Source organism: Hippocampus comes, unplaced genomic scaffold (genome assembly GCF_001891065.2).
Source record: "Hippocampus comes isolate QL1 unplaced genomic scaffold, H_comes_QL1_v1.1 scaffold261, whole genome shotgun sequence".
NCBI classification, from domain to species: domain Eukaryota; kingdom Metazoa; phylum Chordata; class Actinopteri; order Syngnathiformes; family Syngnathidae; genus Hippocampus; species Hippocampus comes.
The window spans coordinates 3,540,451-3,560,124 of record NW_017805824.1 but is presented as its reverse complement, the minus strand read 5'-3'; the positions used below and the strand labels follow the sequence as shown (position 1 = coordinate 3,560,124).

Genomic DNA, 19,674 nt, shown 5'->3' with positions numbered 1-19,674 from the left:
TGAACGTCTAGAGAGAATCGCACTCGGTACGAGAGTCACGAGCAAGGCGAATAATCATCCGACATTGGGTTGTCGACTGACAGTCCTTAAATCGTCCACTGACACTGATTGCAATACATGACAGGTACGCTGCTGGAGGGAACGCCCTCCACTCCAGCTGGAGCTGAAAACAAACACCAACAAATTAAAAACATAAGACGATGCTTTTGCCCCACTGAAATTTACAATAAAATACAGTACAGTAAAAAAATAGCTTATCTGAATACACAATAATTCTGTAGAATGTTCAGGAGGCTTCTCGAATACTGACATATTCAATAGCTGCAGCCCGACTCATTACCTTGTCATATTTGTTTTAGTTTAATAAAACCCTTGCTTCTGTTCCCTGGGATTGTACCTTAAAATGAGTAAATTGTTCATCAAATGAATTTAGCAAAGTTGCCCATCAATGACAAAAAAGTTTTTCAAGCCTTGATTCAAGACACTGTGCAAGTTTCCTCAATTGCTCTGCGATGCCAAATGACATCGAAGTTTTTTATTTGAATTTAATTTTATTTTTTTTACTTGGGATGCCTTCGGAGCTATTGTCACTCGGATGTCTACAGCCGAACTTGCTGGCCATCAATCCTGTATGGTTAATTTATGTGATTGTGTTAACCACAGATGAGTCGTTAGTTGTAATTGTTCCCCATTCTAGAGACTTCAACTCTAATCTCATGTGAGTTCAGTGCGGGATGCCTGCTTCCACATGCAGTTAATTTGATTCATGTCACTTTTCTTCAGTCATGCTATTGTGAAGGAACTGCAGCTTGTGATCAATAGTTACACGATGCTGTCAGTGCTGACTGAGCAAGCATTATAAAGAGACAATGGCTTGATGGAATATTGATCACATGCCCCTGTGGTTGCGGTCCGGGTACAGCCATGAAATGGAAATAATTTTTTAGGATCACTCGACAGATCTTTTAACTGAGAACTCACAAATTAAACTTTTATAATGGTAGGGTAACTGATCACGCTGAATTGTTCGTAGGTGTGATGTAATTGTGAGTGTGGATGGTTGTTTGTTTATTTGTACCCTGCGATTGGCTGGCAACTAGTTCAGGGTCTACCCCGCCTACTGCCTGAAGTCAGCTGGGATAGGCTCCAGCACGCCTGTGACCCTTGTGAGGATAAAGCGGTTCAGATAAAGGATGGATGGATAATTGCCATGTCAAAATGCATATTTGCATGTGCTTTAAATAACATTAACAGCACTACTAAACTCCCCCAAAAATACCTCAGGCCATATACTTCCTAAACTGGGATGTGAGGTGCAACGGGCTTGCAGGTGCTTCTGCAGTCCAAAAAGTGGTCAGTCAATTTGCACCAAAGGTTGGCCTCAGAGTCTGACATTGCCTTTAATTGGAAGCAGACATACTTGGGGGTTCATTCTCTGCATATCTACTGTTCAAAAGTGGTTTACAAGTGTGTGATATATGCAAAACGCTCACACAACTCAGGACATGGATTAAGTAGAAGCACATTCTGAAACAGGGCTCCTTTGCTTCGAGTGGTTAAAAGTCCATCCATTTGGCGTAGACTCTTCATTTTATGGTCCCAATTTTCAGTTGCTAACAATCAGAGCAACAATCTCCTCTGTGGCTTATAGAAAAAGAATACAGTATTAGCAATTTTGAGGAGACAATAAGATTGTGCTCCTGAGAGTGATGGAGTTGAAATACATAAACCTATGATGTAGGGCTTGTATGATAAAGCCATATTATTTCTCATATATTGTAAAATATTACTGGAAATTGTTGCGGTCATAGTGGCAGGAATAGATGCAATATTATGTAATTCCAAAATCATTTGCCCACAAAATCACTAACCATGACCAGAATGCCAACGGTTATGATGAATGTCCAACTAGAGCAGGGTTGTGCAATTCTGGCCCTCGAGGGCCAGTATCTTGGATGGTTTATATGTCTCACTGCTCCAACACACCTGATTCAAATGATCAACTAAGCAAGCTCTCCAGATGCTGGATAATGATCCGGATCATTTGATTCAGGTGTGTTGGAGCAGAGAGAGAAACATCCAGGATACTGGCCGGCCTTCGAGAACCGGAGTTGCCCACCCATGAACTAAATAATAGTCCGTACGCCCGGCCTTTCTGCCATTGGGGGGGTGGGGGTGAAGGGAGAATAATATTCAACAAAGGCTACAGCCAGTTTAAAACCAAGAACATTGTGCTTCATGGTCACACATCAACTTAACCTCACAAAGATGGCAAACAATTCTAAAGCTTAAATTAGACTTGCAAAAATCATTACTGACAGCCAGCACTCGCGTCACATGAAGAATAGCTCCAGTGTTGGTGATTATGGGTTGTATAATTTGCTTGTTTTGAATTCTCTTTTCCTGCCACTGTCACATAATACTTTCTGCAATCCGTGCCAGAAATTGATTCAAATACATAAGCAAAAAAGGCAAAGCCAGTTGAGGAAGGGGACCTAATGTTACTCCGTCCATCAAGCCATCTATCTGTCCGTCCGTTGTCTTCTGCTTATCTGGGATCAGGTTGCAGGGCTAGAACCTTAAGCAACAAAGCCCAGACTTCTCCCCTGCCAGCCAGTTCATCCAGTTCTTCTGGCGGAGGATCCCAAGGCACTCCCAGACCAGCTGCGAGATATACTGTAGTCTCCCCAGCGTGTCTTGAGTCGTTCCAGCACTTCACCTTGACGGACCAATGCAGAATCAGGATCACGGCACAAGGACCAAACAGGCAATATCAGGGGCTCTGGTACCCCAAACTGCTGGAGTCACCCTCACGGGACTTCCCAAGTGACACAGTCAAATGCCTCCTCCGAGTCCACAAAACAAAACTGTATTTCATTTTAATCCCTTGTTCATACAATTATGATAAAAATAGCAAAGGGTTGAAATCGTGAGACACTGCAATAAGGATGGATAAAAATTATTTTGGAACGATTCGGAATTATCTGGATAGGGGTGGATCCCACAGACATCAACAAGGATAAGATTGTGGTACAAAAATGGTTACTTAACAAACGCAAGACCGACAAAGTACAAATAATGAAGTTGGTCAACACACCAGGAAAAAAATGAAACAAAAAGCGCTTGCAAAAGGCAAGGAAAATACAACGGAAATTGCTAGTCTCAAAAGGACAAGAGAATCAAATCACGACAAATACCAACTGCGAATAACTTCTCAAAGTAAATGACTACTTCCAAAAAAATGGAGAGCAAGAAACAAAGAACGACAAAAAACGCGCCAAATCTGGTACACCTCGAAAATTGCACACGAACAACGGCTTGGCCAAGGAAAATTATCTGACAGTCAGTTGTCGGCTTGGAAGTCTTTAAATAGTCCATTGATAATGATGGGTAACAGCAAATGGAAAGACCGTACCACCTTTGCCACCTGCTTAAGACTAACAGAAACTGAATCATGACACATTTTCATGTGAAATTGTCAATCAAGAAAGAAATTAAACTCTTTTCTAATGACTTTCACCATGAAGGTCTTGTACTTTGCTCTGTGTGTGTTTGGCTTAATGCTAGAATCCATCCATCCATCCGTTTTCTGATCTTATCCTCGCAAGGGTCGCGGGGGATGCTGAAGCCCATCCGAACCGTCTTCGAGCACTAGGCCGAGGACACCCTGAACTGGTTGCCAGCCAATCGCAGGGCATTATACCAGAATGATTACACAAAAGCTACAGGGTCAATATAACTTAAATTGGAGGTAGAATGAATGAGAACCGCATATTTTTTTCCCCCCACGCAATCCATTTTGTGAAGGTCTGTGCGCTTTAGGCTGAATTATAGTAATATTTTGCTCCAAGAAGATCACGTAAACTATTATTTCTATGTGTGCCCCAAAGCATAATGTTGCAAATGTTATATGACTAATTCTCAGTAACAGATGTCACAGGTAAACAGAAACAGATGTCTCCCTTTGGTTAAACAGATTTGGTCAGACAGACAACAGCAACACGCCTTGACTCATAAACTAAAGTGTGTTGGGTCCACAATAAAAAGAAGGAGAAAGAGAAGAAAGATCGCGGTATGAACATTTTTTTTTTCTGAGAAAAGTAGACTCTTGCTTCATTAAACTGTTCATACCGATGATAATCTTTTCCTTTGATGTGCTTCTTTGCGGATCCTAATATGGACTCAAAAGTATGTTTTCAACTCACGATAGTTTATTCTTGTGAAATAATATCTTTTTTTTTCCTCGTCAGAAAAAGACATTACAGAATGACTTGTTATTTTTTTCTGATCGGTGTAGCCCGAATACTTTGGTATGTCATCCACATTCACAACAGGGAAATCCCTTTGACTTGTTGTGCAGTCTCTGCAAATGCATCCTGGACGCTCACATGGCATGGATATTTTCAATCCAATACGCACGAACCGTTTCACCATACGGACTTCCATTTTGATGTATCTCCTATCCCAACTACAGCAGGTCTGGCTTCTCAGGTGACACTGTTGCAAATTCTCAACATTACACATGACAATTTCACATATCGGTACAGATTTGAGCAAGGATCATGAAAGTTGACACACATGATTTGCTTTCGCGGGCCAAATAAAATGGTGTGATGGGCCTGATCTGGCCCCCGGGGCTCGAGTATGACACTTTTGTCCCTGTGAGTCACTGTGAGTGCGAATGGTTGTTCATCTATGTGGGTGTACCCCGCCCACCACTCGAAGTCAGCTGGCATAGGTTTGCTGCACGCCCGCGACCTTCATTGCATCACGCCTTCTCGAGCTCAGCCATGGCATAGCGAATCAATTAATCCTCAGTGTCTGCCAATAATGAAGATGTATCCAAAACGTACAATATGACCCTTCATGGTTAGTTGTCGTTTGTGATGAAATGTTTGTGCGACTGGCTTGCATAAAGTCAAACAGCTCCAGAAACACTGTGTAAAACAGTCGTGTCCCTCATTATCACACAACCCACCAACGCTAGCCAGCTTCATACCAGCCTCGTTAAGCGCCCCATTTAGCTAAGTGAAGCCACACGAGACTCTTTTCAAGTCAATATTGTTTCTCTTTATGTGTTTGAACCTCGCGAGTCTTATTATCACTGCACCCCGCAGTTTGAAAGCCCACCCGGTGTTTTATGGTTGTTAAATGCGCCACCTAAATTAACCACAGCATTTTAACAACACACTATATGTTGGTCTGTTTTGAAAAGCATGTGCGAGTGGGGCCTGGATGAGGGGGTGGTTTGTGTCACAACAAGCTACTCGCCAGCTGCGTGGAGCAGCACACGGCGTGACATCGCTGGAAGAAGACTTTCAAGAAAGAGGAGCGGGACTGAAAGGGAAACGTAGCCACTCAAATGGTCTAAGAAATTCATCTGGAAGCATTTTGTATCAAAGAGAAAGCGACATTGGTACACTAAATGCTCATGGCAGCAATCTCCTCCAGTTCAATTTCAGATCCTTCCTTTAATGAAGCAGTCTTTGAATAAGGTAGACCACGCTGAGTCATTTACGTATATTTAACATGGGTGGTTTAAAGGACACAAAACAAAGTGGTGACTCATCTGAGCCACCACAGAAAGTTAACATTCATGAAAATACTACATGGAAATTCAAAATTGTAACCCTCACAAAAGGATTTCTAAAAATATTTTCAAATAAAATACTATCCATTCATTTTCTGATCCGCTTTATCCTCACAATGGTCGCGAGGCATGCTGGAGCCTATCCAGCCGTCTTCTGGCAGTAGGCGGGGGACACATCTGAACTGGTTGCCAGCCAATCGCGGAGCACACAGAGACGAACAACCATCCGCGCTCACACTCGCACCTCGGGACAATTTAGAGTGTTCAATCAGCCTGCCATGCACGTTTTTTGGAATGTGGGAGGAAACCGGAGTACCCGGAGAAAACCCACGCAGGCACATGCTGTTTATATTTTTAAGATTAAGATTTTTTGGTCAGAATATGTTCCTTGGATGGTGGCACGATCGGTGACTGGATGGCACGTCCGCCTCACAGTACAGAGTTCGTGGATTCGAATCTGGCCTTCCTGTGTGGAGTTTGTATGCTCTCCCATGCCTGCATGGGTGTTGTCCGGCTTCCTCTCACATTCCAAAAACACGCATGGTAGTGTAAGATTCTGAACACAAAACATTAAAACAACTGTGAGCATCTCAGAATCCTCGATCCAACAGTTGGACTTAGAAATCTTCATTAAACCTCATAATATGGTTTCACATGACTGCACACCCTGTTAAAACTTTTATGTCGCGGTGTATAAAATTAACTCATTATATTCAATTTCATTTTAAATAAAGAGTCAGCACACACCTGCCGCCAATTAAAGCGCCTCTGATTAACCTCAAATAAAATTCAGGCTTTTCTTTTTTGGAGGGGGGGTCATGCTTTCTAGTAAAGACTGAAGGTTTTGTGCTAATACTGACTGCCATTTGGAACTGAGCATAGTTCATTCCAACTGGAATAAGGCCCGATTTTCATTTTCATTCAAAATATGATGCTACGACAGTTGTGCTTCACTGTAGGTATGATGTTCTGTTGGTGATTAAGCTGTGTTGTTTGGCACCAGTCGTGTCAGTAATACATTACTTAATAATGCTTTACTCTAATTTTTATAATGAGTCAGGTTTTGTGCTAATACTGACTGCCATTTGGAACTGAGCATAGTTCATTCCAACTGGAATAAGGCCCGATTTTCATTTTCATTCAAAATATGATGCTACGACAGTTGTGCTTCACTGTAGGTATGATGTTCTGTTGGTGATTAAGCTGTGTTGTTTGGCACCAAACAGTCGTGTCAGTAATGCATTACTTAGTCATGATTTACTCTAATTTGTATAATGAGTAATGCATAATTTAACGCATTACTATTTGCAGACCGGTAATCAGATTAAAGTCACTGATCCTAGTCAATACGTTAACATTTTTGTCATTTTTCTTTGTCAAAAGTTACACAGTATTTGCTTTCTTCTTCCATTTCAGGGGGTGATGTCACATATGGCCAAGTCAAGGGTGGCCCATGTGTATGTACGAAGCAGCCAGCGACACAAGGAATAAAAGGAGGGGAGAGATTTGTGTTTTCAAGATGGAAATGCAGTCAGTATTTTCAGTTTGTTTCAGCTATAGACAAAAATACTCAGGTTTGTCCTAGCGACAAAATGTTATCTTGCTTCAAAAACCCAATATCAACTTGGAAGAAATATTTGAAATATTTCGATACCTCTAACAAGGTGAATTAAGAACCACTGTATCTATTATATAAACAAGTAATTTATGTTAACATTCAAGAAAGACTAATTTTATTTTATTTTTCATAAAAAGTTATTAAACTGTTAAAAATGCTTTTCTAATAAAGTACAGTCGTCTCAATAGTCATCATAATATCATTTTTTGAGTCGCTGATTTTTTTTTTATTGTACTTACATCACTGTTTATTTTTTTATGTCATCCGATTTTGCTGTGAGTATTTTTGCACACTGACTGTTACTGCTGACTTATGTAGCAATCTGAGCAAGCCAGGGAGAAAGTCATAAGTTTGGCATCATTTCATACTTAATAAAAGAAGTTAAAGTGTAATGTGCCTATTGCAGAGCCCGATTATCTTAAGTTACTTTCCTGCATGTCTCCATGAAAGTAAATGACTTTCGCTAATTTAATGAAGGCTATCATCGCTAGTTGGAAAGAACTGCCATCATGAGAGGAGGTTTGACTTGCGGCAGGATGGAAACAGCCACTAGTGCTTTGAAACTCTTAATTGAACAAACAGTAACAAAACAGAGTAAACACATGTATATTTTCATGACCTGTTGGCAGCCGCAACGGACGTCACTCTGCACACAAAGCAGCTGAGCTAAATAGGTCAAGCCCGCCTTTTAAAGGTCGTTCCTCATGAAACGTTACGGTTAGTAAAATGTTGAATTTGCGATTCGTGACCCCAAATGGCCAAAAATGAAAACATCAGCTCATATGCATATACTGATTGTTGGTATTACAGTGTAGAGTATACACAAAGCTTTAAAATATACAATTATACAAATACTTGATAGCTACTCAGATTTTGTCCACGCGGGTCGGAACATAAACCCTACGAGGGATTGCTGTATTGGCAAAACCGGTTGTATCTTAATGAAGTACGTACTAATAATCTAACTTTGTTACTTTTAAAATCAAGTAATCAGTGGAGGTTACTGTCGTAACTCTATTGCCAAAATACTTTTCGTGATTTTGAACTTTGGTTTCATTGGACCATAATAAAATCTCTCTAACACAAAATATGTTCCGCTCCGAGTTCTTTCTGTCCAAAAGTGTAATTTCTCACATGATCTACTCTTAATCGTTTGAAAAACTGCACAACTGTGAAGCTGTTTAAAACGAACAAGTAGAATAGGCGATCTAGACACAAAATCAATCCTGGAAAAGTCTCCGCTCTGTCCAGAGTTTTCTAAAAACTACACTTTCTTGTGATGTTAATAACAGTTTGTGTGGATGAAATGCTGAGAATACACAAATATTTGTGTGGCCTCTGCCTCCAATTTACCTTCAGCTCAAGACTGACACATTTGTTTTCTCTCATCTCGTTTACTGTAAATCCCTCTGCGCTTCGCTGGCCGCAGTCAATCTGCTCTCAATCTCTTACAGTTTGTGCAAAATTTAGCTGCCAGATTCTTAACTGGAACCAGTCGTCGGTCTCACGTGAGGCCCTTGTATTTGCTTTTCTCCACTACCTGCCATCCAGGTGCAGAACTCACTTCAAAATTTTGTGAATCACATCGACATAAATGGACAATACTTCCCCCTGGTTCTATTTCTAATCTATTCTTTCCCCTAAATGGCAGCTGTTTGTCTTGTTCATGCTGGACTTATACAACCTAAGCCTATTGTGCTGTCTAGAGCTTGGGATTGCTTGAAACAACTTTAAACAGCTACTTTTATGAGACTATTTTTCTCCTTGTTGGAGTTTATTAGTCTTTTTGGCAAACTCTTTCGTGCGTTCCCACACATGTCAAAATGTTCTTTCTCTTCCTTTGAAGCCTGCTGTAACTGTGTATTTTAAACATTTTTACTTCATTACTGACTTGTACAAGAATCAAGGGTGATCATTTGCTGGGATGAGTCAGTAAACAAGAACGCTCCTCATTTGTACAGTATTTTGATTTGTCGGCCGTCTTTGTTCCTTTATACAGTACAACATCCTTTGCCGCAAACGTGCTTCATTGCGTCACTGCGTGTGCGCGTGCATGTGTGTGTGTGAATATGTGTGTGTGTGTGTTTATAAGTCAGTTATTTTTACTTGCCGCTAATGTTATGAGGCTCCAATCCTGAGAGAGCCCCAATTATCATGGAATTTAGAAAGCAAAAGCTGAACCCAAACAATGGTCTAAAACGGTGCTAAGAATAGACATACCCAGACTTAATTCACTGTCCCAACATGAATGCACTCATATCGCTGCAAGACAGAGTGAGGATACACACGCAGCGACTCTTCTCTCTTCAAGAATGCTTTTAGAGTATTGCAAGGTGACACTGCGTGGTGGCAGATGTATCTGGCAGTAAGAGGGGAAACTATCATAAATTGTGGACGAGGCATCAAGGACTAACACTCACAAATATTCCTGTCCCGCAAAGGAAACAATAAGTCTAACCTGATAGACATCGAGCCTTACGGCAATTAAGAGATTTACTGACAAGACAAATGCTCAAAGGACAGAGTTGCGGGCTAAACACTGTATGCTGTTGTCCAATTAAGAAAATGTGTACGTGGTGTACAGCCGATGTGAAACAAGATTCTGAGAATGCAATGGGAGCTCACTTTGAATTGGGAGTTGTGATGGGAGAGTGAGTCTGCGTGATTGCATCTTCCATTGCAATGACCATCCGAGCTCACACTCACATCTACGGACAATTTAGAGTGTTCCATTAACCTGCCATGCATGTTTTTGGAATGCAGGAGGAAACCGGAGTATCCGGAGAAAACCCACTCAGGCACGGGTAGAACATGCAAACTCCACACAGGAAGGCCAGAGCCGGAATCAAACCCTGCACCTCTACACTGTAAGGCCAACGCGCTAACCAGTTGATCACCGGGCCACCCGTATTTTGAATCCAAACTCTGAAATATCCCTAAATATTCCCCTTTGAAGTCATCCCCCTGAAGGCATACACACATTTTCAGCCTTCTTAGCAAGACTGCCATCCACTTGTGGAAGGATTCTTCTCGGATCCTCAGCCGCCATCTTGATGCCACCCACATCTGCAAAACAGGTCCCCTTGATATACTCCTTGAGCTTGGGAAAAAGGAGGGGAGTAAAATCACAGCTAATTAGGAAGGTTGCTCCAGCAAGGCAATATTTTTTAATACCTCTTGATAGCACATTTCTCATTGTGAATCAGTGTTAAGTCTATGAAACCAAAACGTCCAAGTGGGCAGACCAGAGTGTGATCTGTCCCTGTGGTGGTTTAAAGGGCAGACAAACAGGCAAGGGTAACGTCTAATAAATCTGATCATTACGACCATAAAAGATGCGAAGGGGACCTGCTGCAGCCAGAAGGCCTGCAACCCTGACCTTCCGAGGGGAGCTCGCCATTCAGGGCCCATCTAAACTTTCGAAGTATATCCACTTGCAAGAAAATTCCAGGTACGTAACGCAATAAATTGTGACGTTAAATACGAACGACCCAGGACACACAGATGAATACTGAGCAGTTATGTCTTCTATTTTCTCTTCTTGGATGTATACCTGCCAGCCATAACTTGTTTCTCCCCACTACCACACACAATAAGAAGGGCTCGCCAGAGCTCTTCTTTGAAGCGGTTTCATGTCAGTCGCTAAATCCTTTCCAGGAATCGGGTTCAACGAAGAAAACCAACAGTCAGCGTAGCATTTAAAATGATAGGTAAGATTCCCCAACAGTCTTATCATATTCCAGCAAATACAGCATAAATAGAAGTCCCTGTGCATGCAGTACTTGAAAGGCAAAATGTTTCTTGGACAAGGCAGAGGTTGTATAGTGAGAGTACAAACGCACACCTGTGAGAGGCTGCTCTTGAGTTTATAGCTCCCTCTCACGTCCTGAGTGTGAGAAACAGCGGGAGGCAAGCGGAGGGTGTTGCTCGACTGCATCACAGCCACGGACAGCTGACTGGTTGGGATCTAATTGCTCTCAAGTGAGGTCAGTGGGAGGCATTTATCTCAGCAACAGTGGAGGTTCCACATGTACAGTCTCTCTGCCAGTAGCGGGCAGGCGTCCATTGGAATAGACACAAGCTCTCAACTCACTGCACTGCTGGACTTATTTTAGGTGTTTCCATCCAAATTCGTGCTGAGAGGGAATTCAACTCTGGCAAGTCCTTGCGTCACATGTAAGTCATTACGTTTTTTACATTTTTCCGTCAGTGACATATTTTCTCACATGTCAGCACACGCCTGTCAAATTATACCCAAACATAGTTATTTGACAAGAAATACTACACCGTGTGCTACTTCAGCAAATTGTTTTCGAAGGAATATATAGGATTCCGTAGCATTTCCAGACATGTGTTCTGCTGTCCTTTGATAGATTTACGGTCTCGGGGGATGGAGAAGACAACATGTCGCGTCACTGAAGACGACAAATTGCGATAAGACATCACATCCCATTTCCTTCAGAGTATTCTCCGGCTTCTTTCAACTCCAACCAACTTTGGGAACTCTTTCCTCCACAACGAGCCTGACTCAGAGCCCCGCAGGGACTCCCTCTTGCAAGAACACGGACCCTGAGTTCGCAGCTGGTGTGACAAGAGTTCACTATGTTGTTCATCGATCCCCACTGCATTGTATTATAATGCGCAAATGGATGCTGACATGGAACCTTCCAAATCTTTTCTCGGGACTCTACCTGCATGCCATCTTCCTATTGGGCAGTGTGCGTGTGGTCTACGGTGACTGCACTCCGGCGCAACTCACTGCCATCATGAACTGCTCGAGACACGAGCGTCACAGCAGGAATTATGACTACATGGAGGGAGGAGATGTGCGGATCCGACAGTTGTTCAGTCGCACCCAGTGGTTCCTGACAATTGATGATGAAGGCAACATCAGTGGGACTCAGGACCTAACCAACTGTTACAGTAAGACGACTGTTTTGTCACTTTTAAAAAATCTCAAGGAGCACGATGTCAACCACCTGCATTCTTGTCTGTTAATGCTACTGGGCACTGAAAACGCATTCTAAATACCAACCTTGAATCGAGTTATGCCTAACAGCGATATTAAGATAGTCCAACGTGGGCTGTCCCCAAGACAGCATGACACAAATATCTATTGACATTACGTGTGCTGAGTTCAGATGACAGATAAGAGGTTGATTTCAGAAAACGTTGTCTTCTTGGAGAGGTTTACATGTTGAATGTTTACAATGTGTACATGCTAATGTACATGTAATCGCTCGCGATATTGAAGTGGTGTCAGAATGTCCAAATGAGTTGCTGTGGCTTTCACAGGCTTCTGACTGGCGACATTGCCGCCATCATCTGTACATTTTGTTCAAAAGGGAACTTGTATGTGGACATACAGTGCTTAAAACAAATGATTAGACCAGTTCTCATCAAAAATAACAACAGACCGTTTAACAATATGCAGTATGATGATGCATGACTCAGGAATTTGAGTGAGCATGTGACATTTTACCAGTTTAAACTGAAATGAGTCATTTCAAACAAAACTGACTGAATAAGAGTTTTTAATTCACCGGACTTCTCTGAGAAGTTCGATATTTGTCTGCTCAGGATCCTCTACTACTCTTCATCGTGAAGAAATATTCGAAATGTCATTTTGGTGAAAGAGCTTCAGAGCTTCCACATAATGCTGTATTAACTATGACAGAAATAGAAATAAATATTACGAATGTTGTTAATTTGCGGCAGCTGTGGTATGAAGTCTGCACGGGGTGGTAGTCGCATACATTTCTGAAGCACTGTTTGTCCTTTATCAAAAAAACAACAGATAATTTATGGAGACAGGTGAGCTGTAACTTTTCTGAGGTCAAACTTGTTACTTTAAAGATAGAGATCATTCAGCTCTAATCATTTAACGAAGCAGAAAATGCTTTGTGCTGGCAGCAACGTTGTTCAACATTCCTTCTTTAATTTTGTAAATGCCACATTTAATACGCGTTAAGATGAATGTAAGAGCAGATATAAACAGCACTGACTGTTAAAGTAAGATATTTAACTTTTCTCGAGTTGTCGTGTGCTCGTGTAGCCAGACTGACAGCGGTAAAACCCGGCAGGTGGTGTTGGTGGCATGCCTGTCAAACCATAACAACACTGTCAAAGGCTGCCTGACAAGTGCGTGTGAACTCACACTCACACACTCACTCCGGCACATTCGTTCTGCCTGAGTTACTCTCCCCAAAACATACTGTGATTAGAGGAGGATTTCAATAAATTACAGGCACCAAAAGTGAACTAAAATAACCTCCAGACAGGACATTTCACCATGATTACCAAAATGATTTCCGTCATCTCTATCTGCGGTGGCTACAAAGCATGTGCCATCTAAAAAAATAAACAAATTAAATAAAAAGTCAAAAGTTGTCTGGTTATTGGTGAGTGAAGAGTTCTGAATATCAGTCAGAAATGGTATTCTGAAGATCACATTCAAGAGCTACAAGAAAAGAAAATGGTAAAGATGTTCAATGGTTGGCAACAAAGATAGTAACTAACAATTGCACGCAAACGCGGAGATATTTAACGCAAAAGCCTTTGATTCAACCACCAGTGTACGGTACCCTCTTCTATATCATTCTAAACTACAGTAAAGGCATTGTTTCAAAATTTAAAAAAAAAAAAAGAAAAAAAAAAGAAACCACAATGTGAAACTGAGACTACCACTCTTTTAAATTCCGACATTCCCGACTGGAAGCATGCCTGTGGTACATGTTTTACAACTTTTTTGACATTTCAAAAAGCACCGATTGTTACCCGAGAGGCAACTTTGCTCTTTGCTGTCTATTTTTGGTATTTCTGGAAAAATACAGTCGCACTGCAGCAATCAATATAAACAAATTTACATATACAGTAATCTCTCTCTCTCCCTCTCTTTATGGATACATTATGACACACTTTGACACTTGATCATGTCATTTCCCAGGCTACTTCGCTTTTTATCGTTTTAAATTTGGTTTACATATTCAAAAAAACAAAAACAAAGAAGTAGTGGAACAAATAAGATGGTTTCAATTTGAGCAAGCTAGGCAACGGTGATTGTCAGCACTTGGACATTAATGTGAACCTCCAGGGGCAGTGCAGAAAATATGATGGTGATTGCAAGAATAAAAAAAATAATAATTTTAAAAAAAGCAGCCAATCCATTGCCAGGTTGATTAAAACCAAATGGAACCACGGCAGTTCAAACAAAACAAAACAAAAACCCCTAAAACCTCCATGTTATGTGTTATTTAGTTTGTGGGGAGAGAGAAGAATGGCAAATTATACTTGGTGTCAGGGGCAACTACATATATAATGCATATTGAAATATGGACTAATGCAGGCAGTTAATCATGTCGTTTCAGGATGGGGGGAAAAAAACTCCAGCGAATGAATAAAGACCATGCCAACAAATTCAATTTTAACACAGTGTTGCAGCAAATCCATTCCAATTACCATTTGAAAATTGAATTCTCGATCTTTTTTTTAATAAGAACACAAGACCAAGTTCTTTAAATTAAGATAAGATAAGATAAGAAAACCTTTATTAGTCTCGCAATGGAGAAATTCCCAATTCACAGCAGCAAAGTTATGAATGGAAGAAGTAGAACAACAAAATATAGGAGCTGCTGGTTAACATTGTAATTGTTAATAATTATTAAAGACAAATGTGTACAGTACCAGCGTTGAAATGTGTGCAGGATACTGTACAAGTTTTCCATCTTTGCACAGTAGACCAAACAACTCTTCGACTGTCTCATATATCAGTGGAAGAACACTTTCATGCTCTGAGAGACATGATGCTTTTGCACGATACAAATAAACACAGTGAAGCTATCCCGCTTGTCCTCGTTAGGGTCAAGTATAGTTTGCGCTAATAAATTAATAAAAATTCGAAACTTAAAAGTGTGTGAAAGGTCTACAAATAGACAGGTAGAACTTTGGGACTGCCGATATGACATGTCGTAGCTCAGCAGGCACCCAAGGGATGGCAATGGTGAGTCGGAGAGTGCTGAGCATAAACAACATTCCAAGATTGGGATCACCTCATCTGTTTGTGATCTAGCAAGTGAGATTAGCACCGCATGCTCAATGTCAGTGTGGAAAACAGCTCTAGTAGAGGTCTTCCCTCTTTCCTCCAATGGTCAGGTGCCAAGAGTTTGGACGCGTCATATCAAATGGTGGTGGGAAAAGAAATGCTTTGTGTCATGTGTATGATGTATTGCTGCCACACAGATGTTGCTAGTATGTTTTTCTAAAATAATAAAGTTTCAAATTAACTATTTTTTATTGTTGTGCATGCACATTAGAGACAGGTGAGGTAAGCCTGTAACCTGATAACATGATAAACTGTGCAATGTCGGAACCGCTCTCCCTGAAAGGGTTAAATAAGCTTTTGTTCTACTTCAATATTTCCAAACAATCGAAATTCACATACAGGCTAATCTTCTATTTTGGGTTCATATTTATACACTGCAGTACTCACAAAAAAAAAAGAAAAAAGGATATTTGGCTTTCACGTGAAATTTATGGAAAATGTAAAAACTTCACACTACCGTGATGTCTTCATGAAAGTAGGACATATAAGTTGAAGGATGCACTGGCGATTTCTTCATCTCAAACAATTCATTGAAACAATAGTTAACAGAGATGGTGGGTCCACCAAAATCGAAAAAATGTCATCTCTCAATAACTCGTCATGTGCCCTTCAGCACGAATTACAGCTTGACGACAATGTCTCATGCTGTTCACAAGACGACTTCTTGTCTGCTGATGCGTGGCATCCCTCTCTTCTTGAAGGGCAGCCCTTCCAATCTGTACCATTCACAAAGTGTGGGGCAGTTTTGTACTGGCTGGACACACCTGCCCACACTTTAACACCGCCACCACCAAAAGCTAGTTTGGTGACAACAGTGGCAAATGCATAGCGCGCTCCTTGACATCTCCGAGATCATTGGCGGCCGTCATTTCTGCTCAACATGAATCGACTTTCATCAGAGAACAGCACTGAGGCCCACCAGTCCCTCGTCTGGCGTAAATGCTCCCTGGTCCACGCAATACAATGGTACCTGTGCCTGGTGGTATAGTCAGGTACCCTTGCGGGTCATCTAACACTCAGATCACACTGATGTAAATGGTTTCAAATGACCTAATGTGACACTTGGGTGCCTCTCACCTTCCTTAAATGTCCCTGGAGTTGAGTGGCTGTCATCCGGTTTCTCTGGGCATTGTTCACAACATAGCGGTCATCAGCATGGGATGTGGCCAAAGGACGTCCACTTCTACATCTTTCTGTGACTCTTCCAGTCTCTCGGTATTTCTGTTAGAAACTGCTGATACACTGTTACACTATAAGCTCAGTGGCCACTTCCGTCTGAGAACATCCTGTTTGAAGCATCACAATGGCAAGGTACTGTTGATCCATTGTTAGGTGTCGTCTTGGTTTCATGATGTCAAAATCTGAACAGTATGATAAGGACGACTGTTTAAACATCAGCTATAATCCAACCAAGACATTTATTGGTCGATTGGAGGATCAAACAGCTGTTGTGAATTTTGCAGTTAAGCTCCTCTTTAGAGAACAGCAACTTGTGTACTGAAAACATTTAACAGTTGGACATGTGCATTCAAAAGCTTTGAGGTCACATTAAGTTTACTTTTGAATGTGTTTTAGGCTTGTCCTGAAATTTCACCCAAAAGCTGAATATCCCTAACTTCTTGTGAGTAGTGTATATCCGTCTCCAGAGGGGTCCGTCCATGCCTCACCACTCATGAACCTCACCGCACTTCACTGACTTGCACAACAATAAGTATTGTTACATTGATACCTCTATGACAGTATCAATCAAAACTGATCATTATTATCTTGGTAAAGGCAGAATTGTTGGTATAACTCTAATCGGTTCCATATCCCTGTACAGAAATTCATAGCGTTCTGTGAGTGTACAACTATTTCGGTCTGAATATCATCAAAGCTGCAGTTTGGCTCGTTGTTCCACCTTACTTTCAAGTCCATCATGCTTCGCTTTAATACTGAGCAAACATTCATGGTACTGCTGTCAACAAAGCCCCCGGGTGTACTGCATGCAAATGTACGGACATTCATCACTCGCTGTTGACATGAAAACACAAACCGCTCTTACAATGCATGTATGCACGTACTCTCTCGGTTTTCAAGCGCAGGTTTTGACTATCGCGTGCAAGGCTCACACAGGCAGGTAATTTTCTCAGTCCCTGGTGGAAGAGCCCTAATCTGTCTCCCATATGTGCTACGGCATATAAATTGGGGCTTGTGCAAGGGCCAGGCAGGTCAACTAACAAGTTTGAATGAAGCCAGAGAGGCCACTTTCTCATTACCCACAGGAACTTCCGTCTCGTTCTTATTTGTTTAAAAAAAAAAAAGGGGGGGGGGGGGGAATTCTGGAGTGAAGGCTGGATGTCAACAGCATCTTACCTGTTCTGTTCTATGTCTTTACTTGTCTGATAGGCATCCTAGAGATCAGGACAGTGTCTGAAGGGGGCATACTGGCTATCAAAGGCATAAAGAGTCAGCATTACATCTCCATGAACAAAGCTGGACAGCTGCAGGGAAAGGTAAATGTCAATGGCAAACCATACAATTGCTTATCACAACAACACGTGGCTGAGTTTAAACTGCCCTTCTTGTGACCCTTTGCAGAGGACCTACACCGAAAACTGCAACTTCAAGGAGGTTTTCCTAGAAAACTACTTCAATGCTTACTCCTCGGCAAAGTGGACTACAAATGGCAGAGAAATGTTCATCGCGCTGTCTCAGAAGGGGCGGCCCATGCGAGGGAAGAAGACGAGGAGGGAGCACGTTGCGTCGCACTTCATCCCCATGAAATGCAGGGAGGAGGAGAGGAGGGCGGACTGAGACAGACCACTAACTATGTGTATGAATTCACTTAGCAAATATGTTAACGGACATATAAACTCATCACCAGCTACACACCACTTTCTGCAAGACTGTCATCAGCATTTGACAGTTTATAATTTGCAGTCTCAGCATTCCCTTGGCCGTACCGCGCCGATGCCAATCATGTTGCAAACGTTTTTCTCTCCCCAACAGCAGTTTGGTGCCAATTTGAGAAGCTTTAAGGCCGTCACCCTGCTCCAACATTTACAATTTACAATACACCAACAGATCCGGTTTCAAGAAACCCGACATGAATTATGTAAATTAATACATGTCATTTGAGCAGGTGAATGATAAGCTTAGAAAATCTGCACACCCTAAACTGTCAAATGCTGATGGCCTCATGTCTGGCTGAATGATACCTGAAACAAAATGGGAAAAAGGAAGGAAGTATAGAGTGACTTTTTGGTCATCCTGTATACGCTACTATAATACACAGCAAGGACAAGGGTCTTAAGAAACACCTCCGAATTAAATAATCAGCGGTTGGACTATGCCCTGAGTTCCCCTGAATCTCCATTACTTCAGTTTACTGATACAGTATGGACAATTCTGTGTGCAACTACTTGCAGAAAGCACTTTCTGGTCCACTAAGGCATGGTTGGATAAGTTTTGTGTAGGAGAACATTTCTTCAAAGCCACCAAACCCCTTTGGAATGACCCAACATGATGTGGACAGCCTTCTCAGAATGGGGATCAAATCTATATTTGCTCCTTTTTTCACTTCCTGTTAATTCATCCGTCCCTCCACGTTCTAATCCGCTTATCCTCACAAGAACCTATCCAAACTGTCTTTAGGTGGTAGGCGGGGTACACCCTGAACCGGTTGCCAGCCAATCGCAAGGCACACAGAAACGAACAACTATCCATGCTTACAGTCCAACCTACGGACAATGTACAGTGTTCCATTAACCTGCCATGCATGTTTTTGGAATGTGTGAGGAAACCAGAGTACCCGGAGAAAACCCACACAGGCACGGGGAGAACATGCAAACTCCACACAGGAAGGCCGGAGCTGGAATCGAACCCTGCTCTTCTGTACTATGAGGCGGCGTGCTAACCAATGCCCCTTCCTGTTAATGTGATGGGCAAACAGTGAAAACACAAACCAATACATTATAACATTTTGTCTACGGATGACGCTACTTGAAGACAAGCAAGTACGGTAGTTTGACTTGCGACACCAGCTTTTAAACCACTATTCACTGTTATTATTTTATTATTAAATATTATATTTCTCTATAAGAGTTTCCTGTTTGTTTATTTTCCACATAGCAACACACACACACACACACACACACACACACACACACACACACACACACACACACACGCCACACGCGCGCGCGCGCGCACACACACACACACACGCGCACACACAATTACACATGAAACAGATGAACAAATAAAAGTAGAGTCCAAATTATAACGTAACATTCAAATGTTGGGTCAAAGTCAAGGCAACACCCTAATTAAACTAAATAAGTGAACAATATGTTTATATTTGAAAAACAAGTTACTAATCCT

At 41.7% G+C, this 19,674-nt stretch overlaps 1 protein-coding gene across 1 annotated transcript; it reads left to right on the top strand.

The window, feature by feature from the left end:
- Window positions 1-11,095: 11,095 nt before the first annotated feature.
- Window positions 11,096-19,380, top strand: fgf7 (fibroblast growth factor 7). Its single transcript, XM_019886446.1, has 4 exons — window positions 11,096-11,384; window positions 11,582-12,131; window positions 17,698-17,804; window positions 17,890-19,380. The coding sequence occupies exons 2-4, from the start codon at window positions 11,846-11,848 to the stop codon at window positions 18,103-18,105; spliced, it is 609 nt and encodes a 202-aa protein (XP_019742005.1). The 5' UTR covers window positions 11,096-11,384; window positions 11,582-11,845; the 3' UTR covers window positions 18,106-19,380.
- The last annotated feature ends 294 nt before the right edge of the window (window positions 19,381-19,674 follow it).